The sequence below is a fragment of the Adiantum capillus-veneris genome, chromosome 22 (genome assembly GCF_014529385.1).
Source record: "Adiantum capillus-veneris isolate H3 chromosome 22, ASM1452938v2, whole genome shotgun sequence".
Classification (NCBI taxonomy): Eukaryota; Viridiplantae; Streptophyta; class Polypodiopsida; order Polypodiales; family Pteridaceae; genus Adiantum; species Adiantum capillus-veneris.
This window is the reverse complement of record NC_140952.1, coordinates 106,902,527-106,920,593: the sequence shown is the minus strand read 5'-3', so window position 1 is coordinate 106,920,593 and position 18,067 is coordinate 106,902,527. Positions and strand designations below refer to the sequence as shown.

Sequence of the window (18,067 nt, the reverse complement as noted above, 5' to 3'; positions counted from 1 at the left end):
AAGAGCAAGGTTTAATGGAAACCTTGATTTACTTAAGCATAATCTTGAGCATAGCATGTATGCAAGTAGCTTAGCAATATGTGTGTAAAATTACAAAGGAGATGGGGTGCTTATATAGGAAATGGTGAGTATTCTCTTCTCAATTTCTATTGGACCCCAATTCTCTTCTCAATTGTTATTGGACCCCAATTCTCTTCTCAATTGCTTTTGGACCCCAATTCTCTTCTTAATTCCTATTGGACCCCAATTTTCTTCTTAATTCTTATCTCTTAACTTTATCTTTCAATCAAGTTAGTCCCTTTTTCTCCCAGTTCTCGATCTAGATCAGTTCCCACGCGGCTTTTGACGAAGAAGTATAAAAATAATCTTAATCTTTTTGGAAAAATATAGGGATGACGTAATTTCTTATCCAAAATATCCTTGTCTTTTCATTCTCGAGTAAAGTCTTGTTGTCCACATGGCTTCTTTGTCAGTCTTGCTTTTTCTAAATTATTTTCTAAGCTGAAAAAGTTTTGAATGGCTCTAGGGTTTAGGGAGGGACCTTACATTCGTATGGTGGACTTTCTTCAAGCGCATCAATCCCATAGGCAATATTAGGGTCTATATCTTCCTCACAGCCTTCCAAACAAGCAATAGATGACTCACAACCCACTTGATTCACAGAAGTGATTCTCGGATGTGGTGGTTGCGGTCCTAGCACTGGAGGTGGTAAGGGTGTTGTTTGAGCAACATTTTGGGCCCTAGGGACCATGTGTTGTGACGTTTATTCAAGAGGTAGGGCCGGCATCAATGCAGGCACTCAAGGTGTGTCTGTCCATGCTAAGGTTGGTCTAATGGCTATCGCGCGCTTAAATACTATGCAATCCTTAGCTTGATGACCATACCTCCCACAGGCATTGCAATTCCCATTGAATTTTACTCTAAAAGTAGGGCATTCACTGGTACTATGTGGTCCATAGCATACTGAGCACCATTGTTGCTCCCTTCTTGGATACATATGATTGTTTTGCGGAGAACGATTGTCTTTAAGACTCTCTTGAATGGCCTTGGTGAGATCTGTTAAAGTCATCTCAGATATGTTTGGCTCCTTAGCAATACGCTTTAGGGTCATTGGTTGATGCCCCGATGCTTGCAAGCTAATAGATTTAGGCTTAACAAACACTCTTTCTCCTTGAATCATTAAATTATCCTCCAATTGGATCGCATTGGAAGTGATTGCTTCCCAAGTGGTGATACCTCTAATGATTAGGCCATTGTAGATATCCTCATGTCATAATCCCCTATGAATCTATCAAGAAATTGATTATTATTGAAGCGCTCATTTGGATTACAATGAGAATTCAAATGCTTCAAGCGACTAATAAAGTCTCTCACTGACTCTCCTTCATCTCGTTGGGCTTTCTGGAGTTGAGAGGCTACACCCCAAAGCACTCCCTCTCGTATGTATTCTTTCAAGAACAATTTTCTAAGAGTAGGATAAATTGTTTTTTCTTCCACCCTTAGGGTTCTATACCAATCTCCAGCCTTCCCACTTAAGGTTAGGCTTAAAGCATTACTCTTATGCAAGTCATTGTGTTCTCCTATCGAATCGCTTATTTGTTCAAACACTTCGATATGCTTTCTCGCATCCCCGTCTCCACTAAATTTTTGTGTGAGCTTGGCTATTTGTACTACCTTACTTCTAGGCTCTCTATCAGACGTGTTACGTATATTCTCAGCAATAGATCAACTGATAGCTTGAGCAAATATTGTCAAGTCACCTAAGTGAGCAGGCACTATGGGTGAAGGCGCTCCAGAGACTACATGTGGAGTAGGTATTGGCATTGGTCTTGGCGCATAGGAAGCCCTTGGGGTCCACATTTGATACGGTGTTGTGCCATGTGGCAGCCCAAAGTTCATATGTGTGGCCCTAGGCATAGCAGACGTCGGATGTGACATGCTAATGCTAGCCGGTATGGTCCCATGGAAATAAGAGCTTGGGTGTTGTGGTTGTGAATCATAGGTTGTTGAAACAATGGGAGGGGTAGAGGCTACATGAGTGCAAGGACCCATAGGTGCATAGGATTGATACACACTTGTAGGGGCTGTTGTCGACATTGAGCTACCGTGTAGCGGTGCTTTACTAACAAATGAGGTCCATGGCATGTTTCTTGGCATACCCATCATTGGGGTTGGCATGGTAGCCGTGGTGTCATCAAGAGAAAGATGAGCTAGACTTGGAAAAGTAAAGCTATCACTTATGGGCTCAAATTTCACTGAGACCCCTGGCGAAACAACATATGGAGGATCCATCGGACTTAGTGAGGGAGTGTCCATTTGCAATAAGGTCAGTTGTTTAGCCTTTCCTGTATCGAAGAATCCCATGAGACCCTTTGAACGCAAGTGGATCCTCTTGTTCTGTCTCTCTAGCTCAATAACCCTATGGATGACCTCACAAACTCTTTGTTGTTGATCCTCCAGACTAGTAGCACCCGTTGTGGATTGTAGGACATCTAACCAACCCACGTGATAGGTGTGACCTGTGTATAGGTCAGTTTGAGTTTCCGTTTGTAGTTCGTACTCCCAGTTTTCATTTGGGAACGCTCCATCTAGGCTTGAGGTGCTAGGGGTGTCCTTTGAACTAGATGCAATGTGGCTCTCTATGGGTTGACCCTTAGTGGTCGCTAATTCAGAGAACTCGATTTCTCTCCTAGGAAGGATATTGACATAGGAGCTTTCGCTTTTAACTCTCTTCATTGCTCTGCCTTGCGTAAGCTCTCAATTTTCTTTTCCCTAGCCTCAATGATATATCGCTCAACCTCTTGCACTTCGACAAGGCTTCTACCATCAAGTAATATAACCTCGGAGGGAAATAGCACTGAAGAGTCAGGGGGTGCAGTGAATGGAGTATTCACGTGCACATTCTCTAAGGACATAGGGTCTACGTTGGTCATGAATGGCGAATTTACTTCCCCACCCCCCTTATTTACCTTGTTAGCTCCATGTTCGGAGCGAGTGGCTCTACTAAAGGTTTCCTTCAACTAAGCACGCTCGGCCTGAATCATGGGCACATGGCATGCATGTCTTGGCTTGAGCTATCAGGATTAGGCATTGGGTAACCCTCCCTGACGTTGTAGTCACTAGACGCTATATGCGGGTCCTGAGTGGTACTACCTTGGGTTCCCGCTGAGGGCCTAGAGCCTAAGGTAGAGGAATAATGAGTGCCCACATAAGCAGAGACACTCTCGATATGCTCGTCCTCTAATAGACGACCAGAGCATAGGTGCATGTGACCTCGACACTCTAGAGGTGTTGGTGAGTGCCTGTGGAGGCCGCTAGTTTTTTAGGTGTTTGCAATCCAAATTTTTTGTATTTTTTATCCCTTTTTTTAATCGAGCCACAGAATATGACGTGCGATAGCTCAAAACAAGTGTTTTGTCTAGAGGGATGTGCCGTGCTTTACAGCCCCCAATTCGGTTATGTACAGCCCTCGAAATCTTAAAATTAGTCTTTTCCTAGGTGGGAGAGGGCTAGAATTAGTAAGTCCAAAGGGTGAGTGTGAAGGGGATGGTGGAGGACTTGAGGAACTTGTTCCACATGCCCTCATTCCCTCTTGTGGAGGTAGGGTATATATATAAGAGTGAGTCTAGTATATATCATAAAACTGAGGACTGAGACCTAGGCCTGGGCTTGGGCTTGGGCTCTAAAATTTTCGTAGAACACACTCACGCCTCACGCTTAAACATTTTCGGTTTTTATTTTATTTTTTTATTTTTTTATTTATTTATTTTTATTTTTATTTTTTTGGGCAATCGTCGCACGGCAGTTTCAATGGCCTTTTTGGATCACACACACAAAACTTTTTGCCTACTCTGCTCACTAACCTAACCTTATCTCTTCTACAGCTAACTACTCTGCTATAACTAAGCTTAACTACTCTGCTAACTACTAAATAACTGACAGTGAACAGTGAATCTACCTACTCTGTATTGTTTACTCATTCACTAGCTAACACACTAACTACTAATTCTGCAAAATAAAAAAACTGTGTAAATAGACATTGGCAGAAAACAAGCTATCTACTAACTGTGTAAAGACTGTGTGCAAGCAGACATTGACAGAAAACACTCATTCACTACTAACACACTAACTACTAACTGTGCAAAATATTATGTGCAAGAAGGCATTGACAAAAAACAGAGATTATGCAGGAAATAAAAACTCGCAGAAAATAACTTCTTCTTCTTCCTCTTCCTTCCTAACACACACTCACAGAAGAAGCACAAAGTGCCTCTTGAGCTTAGTGCAGGGCGATAGTGCAGGGCGATTCCCTGACAACGATGCCAAAAATGTGGGCATTTGTTGTACGTATCGAAGCAAGGGCCTTACCTAGCACTGTGTGCGAGCCACAGATGGCTCGAAGCACGCAACTAGCCTAAACTAATGAGCTCAAAGATGACGATGGTGTGTCACTCACCACTCTATGCTTTCTGTCGTGGAGGAGTCCTCGTCGCTAAGAAGAAGGAGCCGCGGCTGTGCCGCCGTCAATTGCCTCGTCGCCGTCGTGCCGTCGCAATGCTCTCTCTCTCTCTCTCTCTCTCTCTCTCTCTCTCTCTCTCTCTCTCTCTCTCTCTCTCTCTCTCTCTCTCTCTCTCTCTCAAGCACACACACACTAATACACAAGGGAGACGGAGAAGGAGATGGAGCAAGAGCACTCTTCTTGCATTGCACAAATGAGAGAATGAATGATTTTTAGGTTTAGGTGACTTTTATATGAGCTCGCCCATTCACACTTGGGCGCCCATGCTTAGCCAACTAACCCTTGAATGTTCCAGTTAGAGTGCGCCTCTCATCGGCGATCACTCTTACCCTTTTCCTATTGGACCGACAAGCCCGGTCCCTGACTCTACCAAATAAATAATACGATGTATGTCGTAGGTGATAGGGTATCCATAAGCCGCGAGGGTTAACACCTTCATGGGAATGTCATGAGCTCGCCTCACCTCAATCTCTAGTCTGTGTGATGGCACTCTGAGCTGATCAATTGCCACCCGTGAGTTGTGTGGCATGTAGGTTTCCATATAGCATGGTCCCTGTATGAACCCATCCTCCAATATGGTAAGAAAATGGTCTCTATAGTGTGACATCTTCCACCAGAGGGGGGATGTGATCCAAGTCTGTCTAATATAGAGCTACCAAATATCCCTATGTTTCTCTCACTACGTGAGAGATGAAGCTGGGGGGAGTCGGGGTCATATTGGAAAGGTGGCAAATTCTCTCGGTCAAGACCATGTGCTCCATGGCAAGTGTTCCATATCCTCTAGTGAGTCTGTCAGTGGCGGCATGTGCCATGGAGAAGGGCCCCTGTCTACTGGTGAATGTGACTCCCAGGTAGATGTCAGAGGTGACCACCTCTACTGGTCCTCCTGTTGCTGTGATTATGGTTGCTCGTCGAACTGCTTTGGATTTGTGAAAGATCATGAGCTTGGTTTTTCCAAGATTCATTGTGAGTCCGTTGTCTGTGCAAAACTCATCCAAAACTCATCCTTGCTTAACACCAATAGTGCTAGCAATAGACTTTGACATACCTCCTGGGTAGCGAACTCTCCATGTCACTCTCTCACAGGCAACGTAGATGGCTCATATCATCTTTGAAGGTATCCCCAAACTCTGGAGTCGTCAAGAATGCCTCTCCCGTGGGACGGTGTCAAACGCTTTGCGAAAATCCACAAAGCATCAGCCTTCTTTCGCACCTTTGCCCCATCAATGAGGCATCATAAAAACATCCTCTATGTTTTTAATTTTAGACATATTTGCACTTGAAATTATCTCACAAACTCTGCTACAAAGTTGTAGAGCTCAAAGAGCTTTGTTTTGATTAAAAAAGTTTTTGAATCCGAGTCTTCTACCTCTAGTTATGAGTAGAATAGTGACTTGCTATCAACTTGTCCTTAACTGAGTAAATTGCTTCTCTCTCTCTCTCTCTCTCTCTCTCTCTCTCTCTCTCTCTCTCTCTCTCTCTCTCTCTCTCTCTCTCTCTCTCTCTCTCTCTCTCTCTGTGTGTGTGTGTGTGTGACGCCTTGACATCTCTCTCTCCTCCTATTCTCATATTAGGGCATCTTTTTGAAGAGTAACCTAGCACACACCATTTTAGCTTTGTAACATCTCCTTCTAGATTTGCAACCTCTTCCTCCATAGCTACATCATCTAATTCTAGACCTACAATCTCTTTCTCTATAGCTCCAACATCTCTTTCTAGATCTGCATCCTCTTTCTCCATAGCTCCAACATGTCCTTCTCGATTTTCAATCTCTTTCTCCATAACTCCAACATCTCCTTTTAAATCTGCAACCTCTTTCTCTATAGCTCCAACATCTTCTTCCTTGATCGAGTTCCCTAGCCCACTTTTGCTCTCTTCTTAAGCTTGCATCTCTCTTTTGAGTTCCATAACCTCTTTCTTGATGTGCAACATCAACTTTTCTACTCTAGCTCCCTATCCCTTCTGAGATCTCTTTCCACAGTTGCTACAACATCTCCTTCCTCACTCCATCTCTCTCTCTCTCTCTCTCTCTCTCTCTCTCTCTCTCTCTCACTCACACACACACACACACACACACACACACACACGAGAGAGAGAGAGAGAGAGAGAGAGAACTATGCACAATGCAAGTAATTTCTAGCAGGAGTATGCTTGCTCATGGCTACCAAAGGTTTACAATGGAGTAGAGTTATTGGTTCCAATGCAGTGGAATGCAAGGGGTGCATGTAAGGCTTTTCAAGGGTTACTCATTTTCAATGTTGGCAAAGGATCCTTAAGTGGCAATTCTTGCAAAGCATGTGTGGTTAGTGTATTTTTCCCAGGAATGACTTATTGGACCTTTTTTTAAAAAAATTAGAAGGATTCTTTATTAATTATCTCTTCTTTTAGTAGATTCTATATATTCAACAACATTGGGAACTGGCACTAGTACCTCCAAAAGAGTCATTTGTAAGCTGTTAATCATGGCTTGGAAAACTTGACTCCAATACATTTCAGCAATGTAGGCCATAATGGATTGGTCTAAATTCAACAATGTACAAATACTTGCTCTTGGAAAAGGTAAAGTGTTGAATGTTCATATTGCAGCTATGGATTTAAGAGGCTCACATTGTAATTATCTTTTGATACTCTACATCTTTGTATTCATGTTTGATTTGTAAAAGGTGTATCGCAAAAGTTAATAACTTGAATTTCTTGTCTACAATATTTGAATACTCAAGCCCTAGGGAGATAATCACTTAACGGCTTAATGTTGCAGACCAAGACCCAAGCAATCCAAGATGGACATTCAAGTGTGGAACCAAACCTCAACATCCAAGAATCAATTGAAGATGTTTACAAAAGTTATAGCAAAGAAAGGTGCCACAAATAAGTGAGTCTCTCGTGCCCTTGAGCATTTTCAACCAGCGTGAGACTATTGTTGGTCACTGACTACAAAGAGCCTTCCTGGTACCAAGAGGCTATTCAAATGGAAGATAGTGTGAAGTGGCAATTAACAATGAAATTAGAGTATAACTTGATTGTTGAAAAGGATATTTGGGAACTAATAGAGTTGCCAGAGGGCAAACAAGAAAAATAAATCTACCTGAAACAATGAGAAGGTTTTGACGTTAAACCTGCAAAGCCTACAAGCTCGTGTGTAGATTGCATAAAGCCTTGTATGGCCTAAAGCAAGGTTCAAGACAGTGGTACCAAAAATTTGATAAGTACATGCAATCCCAAGGTTATGTACAGAGACAAGAAGATCATTGCTTGTATACCCAAAAGTTGAATGATGGTTCACTTATCATCTTGATACTTTATGTCGATGGTATGCTCATTGCCAAGAATTTTAAAGACGAGATTTCCATCTTGAAGAAGTGTAATGGAATGGGCCTATTTAACTTGAGAGTAGCGAAAATTAATGAAAGTACTTTTGAGAAATGACTTTGTGAGCATAGCGGGTGAACATAGTTGAAGATAGCAACATAATCATAGCAATTAGTTAACTTGGCATGAACAATACTTTTGCAAGAGAGAGAATTTAGAGAACATGACAACAATTGAGGACCGGATTTATGTGGAGCCGGTCCCCCCTCCAATAGGCATTTGTATTATGATTTCTCCCATTAAGAGAGACTTGTTACAATACAATCTTTGTGTTCCTTGTGACCTAGGTGATGCAATGAAGATGGAAAGCTTCATGCATCACAAACATAACATAAACTTGAAGAAAGCTTTAACTATCCCAAGCCTTAGTCCCAAGACCTCAAACACCTTCGAAGGTGGAGAGAGCTAGCAGGGAATGAGGGTAGGGAAGAGGAAGAAGAAAAATTTCGTAGGAGAAAGAATTAGTTCCTCACTTATCATAACTCTTGTTGCTAGCATACATAATAGCATAGTAATGAAGAAGAAGGAGATGGCAAGCTTAAGCATTGAAGCATGGCTCTTGGTTGGATTTGCACTCCATATCCAAGAGTGTTGGTGTAGGCTCTCAACCTCTACTTGCTTGGAGAAGGAGAGGGAGCTCTTGCACTTTGCATAGCACACAATGAGAGTGTTTGTGAGTGTGTGTGGGTGAGTATACCCCCTAAGCAACCCCCTAGCTTGCTTGGGTTGACCTCCCCTTGTAGCTCATGCTTGAAGCTCATTGGACCCCTCTAGGCCTAGCCAATCACAAGCAGGAGGCATTACAAGCAGCAAGGGTAGTCTTGAGACAAGTGTCCCCCTTTCCCCTTTGAGAGAGAGGGCTAGATAAATGCTAAATCAATTAATTAAATCTCCTAAATTATTATTGGACCCCTTGGATGGCCAACCAATAGGCTTCAGGCACACCATGAGGGAAACATGAGGAGAAACTTGACAAGTGTCCCTTTTGCTTTCTTTGTACCATGCATGCCTTGTGTGAGTGTGTGGGTGTTCTCTCTCATCCCCCCTCATGTAGGGCTTGCCCCCTCCTTGTAGGGATTGAATCTTTGACTTTTTGACACCTCAAGCCCCTCATGCATAGGCCCAGTTCCCACCACAAGCTTGGCTCATAAGCACTTTAAGCTTGGGCTGGGTTCTCACCTCAAGTGCAACCCTAGCATCTCAAGCATGTCAATCACCTCAAGCATCTCAATAATTAAGCACCTCAAGCATCTCAAGCACCTCAATCATCAAGCACCTTAGTCATCAAGCATGACAAGCAGGATAAGCACCTCGAGCTGGGTCGGGTTCCCGCGCCTCAAGATCAGCCCTAGCTTACCTAAGGTCAAAGGCATTTTACACACATTATTGGAGGTCTTCAATGAAGCTAACCCTAAGGTCTTATGCTCCATTTGTTAGCCTTTCTCTTTGATAGACCATCTCTCATTTGGGTCCCTTTACCATTGGCCCCGTGTTGAGATAGATCTATAAGCACATGTCTATATCTTAACACTTGTTCCCGTTTATTCTCCCACATTAAGTGATCAATTTAATATGAGAAAATCATTTGGGTTGGTTAGATATTAGATATTAGATTTTATGACAAGAAGTCACTTAGCACGCAATTTGCTATGAAGGATTTGGGAGATGCAATTCATTTTCTTGGTATGCATATCAAGAGGGATAGAACATGTGGATTACTGGAGTTATCTCAAGAAACGTTTATCCACAAGCAACATTTTAATATAAAGGAGACGAAGGCTACATTGAGTACCTCAATGCAAGCATATGCAAAACTTAGCAAGAATGATGCTCCAAATCTAATGCTAAGTAAGGAAAAACTACAAAGGTGCCATATTCTTCAGCAGTAGGCAGTGTTATGTATACCATGGTAGCCACCATACCAAACATCACATTTGCAGTGGGAGTGGTTGACAGATTTATGGCAAATCCTAGCAAGAAGCACTAGAAAGTGGTGAACCATATTCTGAAATACCTTAAGGGTACAACAAGCAAGTGTTTATGATGATGCATCCACAGTGTGTTACACAGATGTGGATTGTACGGGCTGTGTGGATAATTGAAGATCTATGTCTGGCTATGTATTCTTATTTGTTGGAGCAGCCATGTCACGAAGATCATGTCTCCAGGATTGCACTTCATCTTCCACCACGACAACGCCAAAGTATGTTGCAATTTCTAGTGGTAGCAAGGAAGCTGTATGGTTAGCTCATCTAGTGGGAGACCTTGGCATTTATCAGACTCCAGTGTTGCATTGTGATAGTCAGAGCGCTATTGTGTTAGCTACAAACCACGTGTTTTACTCCAAATCGAAACACATAGTGGTCATGTATTTCGTGATACAGTACATACTAGCTAGCACATCGAGATAGTCAAGGTTCATACGATGACAACCTGCAGATGCCCTCACGAAGAGTTTAACTTCAGAGGGGTTTTCACATTGCATTGAGATGATGGGTGTAGGGTAAAGCCACTCAAATGCTTCACGGTTGTATAGGTTGATAGGCCACTTGCGCCACGTTGGTCTTTAGGTGGGAAATTGTTGGAGGTCATGCTAATTGGCCGGACACCCATTACTAACCCTTCACTACTAACTCACTTATTCTTTACTGTAATATAGAATAAGGAGCATGAGAGGGTAACTCTCATACTGAACTCCACCTACATAGTGTATCTGCTCATCTCCTCCCTCGCACTCCACATGCACCGCACACTCTTCAATGCCATCATTCTGAGTGACATCTTGATTTCATTTTGTCTTAGTGGTTATTGGGACTATGCAATGCCTACAATTATCTGACCATCTCAGTGGTTATTGGGACTATGCAATGCCAACAATTATCTGACCATCTCAATTCAGTTTATTTGCCACAATTGCCATTCGCTTTTCAAATTCCAATTTGGATTGGTAAAATTAGGCAAATACTTTAACATTGTCGTTCACAACATTTGCCCACATTACTTCCTAAACCCGAAATGAGATGTTTAAAAGCCCCCATTCCACATCTCACCATTTAAGTTGGTACCTTGAATCTCATATGTGCTGGTAGTTATTGGGAATGACTATGCATGGCTCTTGTCCGCCGATGGTATGCAGCCCTTGCCCAACCCTGATACATGGCTAATACTTTAAAGATGATTCAATGAGCCCACTTTTGTCAGGCACTTAATGCTCTGGACGGCGGGTCATGTAGTCTCGAATTGGACTGTGACTTAAGTTGTGAAGTATTTTTAAAGTGATTCTCTCTCGTGTCGCGACAGACTCTAGCCCTGGGGAGCCCAAGCCTGTTACAGTGGTATCAGAGCATCAGGCGTGTGCTTTTCTCAAAGCATACCTGTCCTATCAAGAGCAAACAGGGCACTTGGACACTTTTTATTGAACAATCTTTGTGCCCCAACACCGGACTTATTAGCCACTCCCACCCTTACTTCGTCACGCATTGGGCACGCTCCTATCTTCATCGCTCTGTCTTACAAGGCATAAAGCCATAAAGAATCCCATATTACATATAGATTCCGAAAAGAATCAAACAATTCCATTTGTCATCTCCGAAGCGGGAGGCAATACAAAAATTTCAAGTGGATTAGCAGGGAATGAGTACGGGCCACCTCGGCCTTCACAATAAGAAATGGAGATGCAACGTCAACAATAGGTTGAGGAGTGCGCAAAACAAATGCTCCAGTTTGCCAAGAATACACAGTATGCCAAATTTTTGACCCGACACCCAATGGATGAAGTGCATACTAATTGGCAGAAAGTCGTCGAGTCACCAATAAAATCGGCAATCAAGAAACATCGTGTCCCACGTATGTTTTTTAGAAGATGAACTCGAGGACATTATTGAAAAGCGAGTCAACCAACTATTTGGGTCAAAGGAGAAGCAATTGAAGAAACGTAACAAGGGAGCTAACTTCCCTGGTTACTTGGGCTGAAAATCTTCTTTTGAGAAAGCAAGAAAACAGAAGAAGCGTGTAGGCTTCGAAGCATTGTCCAGCTCGTCCTTATCTTCTTCTGACAGCTCGGATAGCTCATCCTTTTTTGACTCGAGTGATGAGGACAGAAAGGGCAAGAAACGACGAGCGGACTATACGTTTTATTAAAAAAGGAAGCACTTTTACAAAGCTAATCGGTATGATTTTCTCGACGACAAGGGCAAGAAGGCCAAGGAATTTAAAGGTGGACAAGCGGTAAAGTTTAAAATCTTTTCAAGGTTTCAAGATGCTCCTAAGGCCTTAGCCTTTATCCAACAATTTGATATAGCATTTTCGGAAGGCCGCTATACAGAGCACTCCAAGATTAGACGGACAACATCCTTTCTGAAAGGCAATGCATGGACATGGTGGTCGACTCTTTTGCTTAGAAACAAGCGCCGACAAAGTGGCTGAAACTCAAGAAAATTTTTATTTCTTCATGACTCACCCAAGAGTATGAACGAGATGTGAGAACCGACTAGAACCATCTTTGGATGATCAGGGGGGACACTTTGAATGATTACTGTGAACGATTTTGGGATACTTTCCTTCCGACCTCTTCTTTCAAGAAAATTAGTTTTAAGGAACAGATTGAGAGGTTTTGTTGTGGACTCCCCAAATAAATTCAAGACTACTCTCTTTATTAAAAGAAAGAGAGAGGAAGAACTTTTGCTTTACTTGCCAAGCTTTTGAACTTTTGATTTTCAGCTTTTGGGGCTCTGCTTTTGGAAACCCTTGTAACTTTAAATAAGTGAGCAGGCCTCTCACAACTCAAAGCATCTTGACACAGAGTCTGAGTGTGAGCACCTGCCCGCACTCTTGTACTTTGAACTTAGATTAATATAAAGAGAAATACCGAAAGGGGCGCCAGTCTTTGGGGCCTAGAACTCCGCCGGGCCAGTGTCGAATTAAATTGTGTACTGTGAACTGTTTTGAAGTGGTTATTTGGTGCTATCGCGAGGTATATTCTTGACTTGGAGTGTCCAAAGTCTGTTACAATGGTATCAGGAGAAGAAGTCAAAGTCCATTCAACAATTGATGGAACATGCTAAGAGGGGATTCGCTATGCATTTGGGTAACTTGACTTACCCACAAGATGAACCTTCGACCATTCAGAACAAAAACAAGACGACAAACAGATACACAAACTCGACTGACTGAAGACCAAACAGATGAATATTTCAAAGCAGGAAAGTATTTTGAATGTGGAGAACCAGGACATATCGTTGCACGCTGCCTCACAAGGCACAAGAATCAAGATGACTGACATAATAGAAATATAGCAAGACGATCATTCCAGAACAAATTTTAGATAGAACCTTATGGATGAATTAGCATTATTTTTATGTATGAATTTATGGAATGAGACTTTTTGAAAAAAAAAGATCTTGAGTTTTGACCACAACACGAATTATGAATGAAAGGATAATGATGACTTTGGAGCGGTGATAGCTCTCGGATGACCCTGAAAAAGAGCAAGAAGATACTCGTTCAGGAACAGATAATGGCTTTCCAAGACAGGAAAGAGAAAGGTAAAGTGAACGGTAGATCTTAGATAAGAACCATCCAGCATTGAATGCGAAATGAATGGAAGAGGAGGACCTAGCAGATACTCCTCATATTTGGAACTTTACCTTACGCTTTTGGTCTAGCAGTGGCTATTCCAAGAGTTCCCACATATCAGCAGATTGAATCTAGTGTAGGCGAGACTGCACAACACAGGAGTTACTCCACTCCTTTGTCACAGATTACCTCGATGGAATTAAGTCACTGATTTGTCTTTGGATTTCAAGGATATTGATGGGCTGACAATAATCTGCTGAATGACTTTTATGAGAGAAGTATTCCGACATGGGCCCGAAAATGATTTCTCACACATGACAATGCTTGAGGCGAATGATTACTCACACACGACAGTGCTCGAGTCAAAAATCTCTGTAGACATGACCGCAATATGGGATTAGTTAATGCGACATCAATGAGGTTCGATGCAGATCTAGATGCGGTTACTAAATACATTGCTGGCAGTCATGGTCTAAGATTTGGAATGAATTTTTATGTGATTGATTTGTCATGTGATGTCATGTGCAATGATGTGATTGATCTTTGTACAAGTGCTAGATGTGTCGTGTCCAGTGCGCCGATACTTAAGAGTCAATGTCTGCTGAAATGATTTATAGCCTCTGCCTATTTTGCAAACATAATCAAGGGCAATTTCAAGAGGGGGATATGTCACAAAGTGGTGACGTGGCATAACCACCTTGGTAAAAGGGTGACATGGCAAGCGATACGAACACTGACATGGACCAACACTACGAATTTCCGCTTTTCCGGTTGACATGGCAACGTGTACGAACATGCTCCTTTTTGCGTTGAAACTTTACAGAATTGTAAATTGTGCCGACTCCTTTTTGCAGTTTTTAGACCTAGTTGCTTTTGGGGAACTCGTCGCATTTGAGTTTAACTGCTTTTGGCATCCCTTGTAAGAATAAATAATTCCTAAGGGCCTCACTTCTCGGAGCATCTAAATGCAGAGTCTGAGAGCGGAGGTCACCTACGAGAGTTGTACTTGGCTCAAGATTTAATAAAATTAAAAAATACCGAAAGGGGTGCCAAGTTTTTGGGGCCAATACCGGGCCATGTCGTCTCGAATTGAATTGTGACTTAAGTTGTGAAGTATTTTTAAAGTGATTCTCTCTCGTGTCACAACATATTCTAAACTTGGTGTGCCCAACCTGTTACAAACCCCTTTGCCAAGCTCCACGTTCACTTTTGTGCTTGGATGTTAAACCCAAAGCTTCATGTGATATCTTGCATGTACATAATTTTGTCTTCCATTTTCATCTTTTTGCGTGTTTTTAGCTGGAGACTTGAATAAGTTGCGTTGCTCATGCTGGACCAGATGAGCGCTGTCCGTGGAGATTAGAATCCGACACCTTCTGCTCACTCTTATAGGACTTGCGTGCTAGAGAGCTAGTGTTTCATTCATGATCTAACCAAGGTGTATTGGCCTCGATGTGAAATTGCCCCCTTGTCCAATGGTCTGTGCTAGCAGGTTCCCCACAGAATTAGAGGCCCCTTGAGCGAGAATCAGCTATTCATAGCTGGTTCGTCTGTCAACAGCAAAGGCACATTTCCCCATAACCATCACTTTTAGGATTGTCCATGCATGTCTGTAAAGCAAGCCATAAGCTTGTGCTAATGCCTTGCACTAAGGGAAACATCAATGCATAAGGTCCACCACCATCATTACGATTATTTGTAATGCAGACCATAGCTTGTGCTACCTTGCACTGCGGGAAACATAAATGCATACGGTCCGCTACCATCATTACCATTATTTGTAAAGCGGACCATAGCTTGTGCTATTGCCTTGTACTGCTGGAACATCAATGCATATGGCCCACCACCATCATTACCATTGTTCATTCTTAACTAATCACTTCCCTCTTGCATCCCAGAAGCGGCATATAAGTTACTCATGCCCACATAAGCCCCAGGATACTTTGAATCTAGCAGGACTGCATGCTCAAAGGCCCTTCTGCCAAGCTCCATGTTGGCCCAATTTTGACAACCACCCAGAAGCGCTGACAGGAGCAGACAAGCATCAGAAAGTGGCAGTTCCTCAATAATGCTTATTGCCTGATCAAACTGCCCTGCACGGCTGAAAAGGTCAACAATGCAGATATGGTGTTCTCTAGTTGGTGTGATGTTGTAAACCGTGCACATTACGTCCAAGTACATTTGCCCCTCCTCCACTAGACCTGCATGACTACAAGCATTAAGCAAAACAGAAAACGTCACCGTATTGGGCTCTACATCTTCCCTCACCATTTTGCAGAAAAAATCAAAGACGGTTTTGAACTTCCTGTGCCTTTGCCATTACCCCACATTTGGCGTACATGTAAACCAATGTAGTAGCCAACATCCCATGTTTGTCCAATAACCCTTGCCTTTGAACCTCCGCATGTATCTCTTCACCCTTTTTGAGTGCTTGAATGTGGCCACAAGCTTTTAAAATACAGACAAAAGTGACAGCATCAGGTCCAACACCCTCATCTTGCATCTTTCCTAGACAGTCAATGGCTTTATCAAACAGTCCATGGTCTATATATCCTGTGATCAGGGAATTCCATGAAGACGCATCCCGTGTTGGAAGCTCATCAAAGGATTCCTTCGCTTTTGCAAGCATGCAACACTTTGCATACATATCTACAACTGCATTGCAAAGTGAAGTACTTTTCCTCAACAAACCCTGCCTGCTGACCTCAACAAGTATACCTTCACCCTTACCAATTGCTCCTATGCTAGTGCAAGCTTTCAAAGCACAGAAAAATGTGATTTCGTTTGGAAAATGGCCCTCATCTTGCATCTCTTTGAAGCAGCTGAGAGCTTCATTGCCTTTTCCATGCTGAGCATATCCAGCAATTAGTGCTGTCCAAGATGGCACAGAATGGGTTGGAAGTTCATCGAACACTACTTGTGCTTTTTCCATTACACCAAGTTTGGCATACATGTCCACCACAGCAGTGCCTAGCAGAATTCTTTAAGAGCCCTTGCCTTCGGACCTCAGCATGCATCGCTTCACCTGCTTCAATTGCTCCTATGCTTCCACAAGCTTTTGAGATGCAAACAAATGTAACTTCGTCTGGAAAAAAGCCTTCTTCCCGCATCTTTTTGAAGCAGTCAAGGGCCATCTTGCCGAGCCCATGCTGGGAATAACCAGCCAAAAGCGTGTTCCATAAGGCTACATCCCGTGATGGGAGTTGGTCAAAAACCTCTCGTGCTTTTGAAAGCAGCCCACATTTGGCATACATGTCCACCAACGCCGTACGTAACACAACATTTTTTGGCAATAAGCCCTGCTTGTCAATCTCTTTATGTATCTCCTCCCCCTTTTGAATTGCTTGTACGTTGCTGCAGGCTTTCAAAGTGCCAACAAAAGTGATGGCATTTGGTGACAGACCACTCTCTTTCATTTTTGCAAAGAAATGTAGAGCTTCCTCACCGAATCCATGCTGGGCATATCCAGTGATGAGCACATTCCATGTGACCGTATTCTGTGCCTGAAGCTCATCAAAAACTTCCTGCACATTAACGAGAGCGCCACACCTAGCATACATGTCCACCAATGCAGTCCCTAGCACTATGTTTCTCCCCAATAGCCCCTGTCTGCGAATTTCAGCATGTATCTCTTCGCCTTTGCCAGCTGCTCCTATGCTGCCGCAAGCTTTCAAAGCGCAAACATAGGTAGCTGCAACAGGATGGAAGCCCTCGTGTCTCATCTGATCAAAGCAGCGCAATGCTTCATGGCCGAAACCTTGCTGGGAATATCCAGCAATGAGAGCATTCCATGAGACGATATCGTGATTGGGAAGCTCATCAAAAATTTCTTGGGCTTTTGAGAAAGCACCGCACTTAGGATACATATGAAGAAGGGCGGTGCAGAGATAACATCGCATCCAGCAAACCCTCGTTTGAGAATCTGGGCATGTAATCTGCTACCTTTGGAGAAGTCCTTCTGGATGCCACAAATTTTGATGGAGTCCAAGAGAGCCCTGCAGTCAAGCTCATCAATTTCACGGGAAGCAGCAGATGAAGCAGCGACGTCTCCATTCGGAGATCTGCTTCTTGATGGTTCTCCATGGTTCCATGAGAGCTTGACTGTTTGGGGTCGCAAGACCCTGTGTGACGACAAGACATAGCCGTTGGTCAAGAACTTACTTCTCTGCACCTCCAATGGGTCCTGGCTTATTTGTAGTTCCTGAAGCGCCATCCTGCCACGCTTGGCACTTCATGGTCTACTTCACACTACAATGAATGTGTAGGCCTACATAACAAGAGAAACGGTGTAGCTACCTAGTAAATAGAAATAGAGAAAATTAGCTTTATCCAACGGTTCACAATTGCTCCCAATTACTTGGTTTACACATCTGTTGGTCAAGATTGCTTAGTGTCTACCATTTTACCTATTTTTGGGTGTTAATTGTTACCATAATATGGTACTAATGTGTGTGAACACACTTACCACCATCGAGGCACTTTTTTCCTTATTGGAAGGATTATTTCCCCCATTATATATACACCTTTCATTCTCAGACTAACCTTATCCTTGTATCAACAAACTCAATATACTTCTTGGGTTGTGTACCCTTGCTTGAGCTTCTC

At 42.9% G+C, this 18,067-nt stretch overlaps 2 protein-coding genes across 2 annotated transcripts; both read right to left on the bottom strand.

Annotated features, from left to right (window-relative positions):
* Positions 1–15,606: 15,606 nt before the first annotated feature.
* On the bottom strand, positions 15,607–16,415 carry LOC147429970 (pentatricopeptide repeat-containing protein At4g30700-like). Its single transcript, XM_086496156.1, has one exon. The coding sequence runs from the start codon at positions 16,413–16,415 to the stop codon at positions 15,747–15,749; it is 669 nt and encodes a 222-aa protein (XP_086352282.1). The 3' UTR covers positions 15,607–15,746.
* Positions 16,416–16,445: 30 nt separating this feature from the next.
* On the bottom strand, positions 16,446–17,675 carry LOC147429969 (putative pentatricopeptide repeat-containing protein At3g13770, mitochondrial). Its single transcript, XM_086495080.1, has 3 exons — positions 17,405–17,675; positions 16,534–17,297; positions 16,446–16,487 (listed from the first exon to the last, which is right to left on the bottom strand). Exons 1-3 carry the CDS (start codon positions 17,673–17,675, stop codon positions 16,446–16,448), a joined length of 1,077 nt encoding a protein of 358 aa, XP_086351206.1.
* Positions 17,676–18,067: the final 392 nt, after the last annotated feature.

Excerpts from the sequence above, each read along its gene's own strand:
- LOC147429969 (XM_086495080.1), bottom strand. The coding sequence starts at position 17,675 with ATGGCGCTTCAGGAACTACAAATAAGCCAGGACCCATTGGAGGTGCAG. Across the intron at positions 17,298-17,404 it reads CCAGAAGGACTTCTCCAAAG|CCCAAGAAATTTTTGATGAG; the intron begins GTAGCAGATTAC and ends CTTTCTCAAAAG. Across the intron at positions 16,488-16,533 it reads TTCCAGACGAAGTTACATTT|GTGAAGCGATGCATGCTGAG; the intron begins GTTTGCATCTCA and ends CAATTGAAGCAG.
- LOC147429970 (XM_086496156.1), bottom strand. The coding sequence starts at position 16,415 with ATGTATGCCAAACTTGGTGTAATGGAAAAAGCACAAGTAGTGTTCGAT.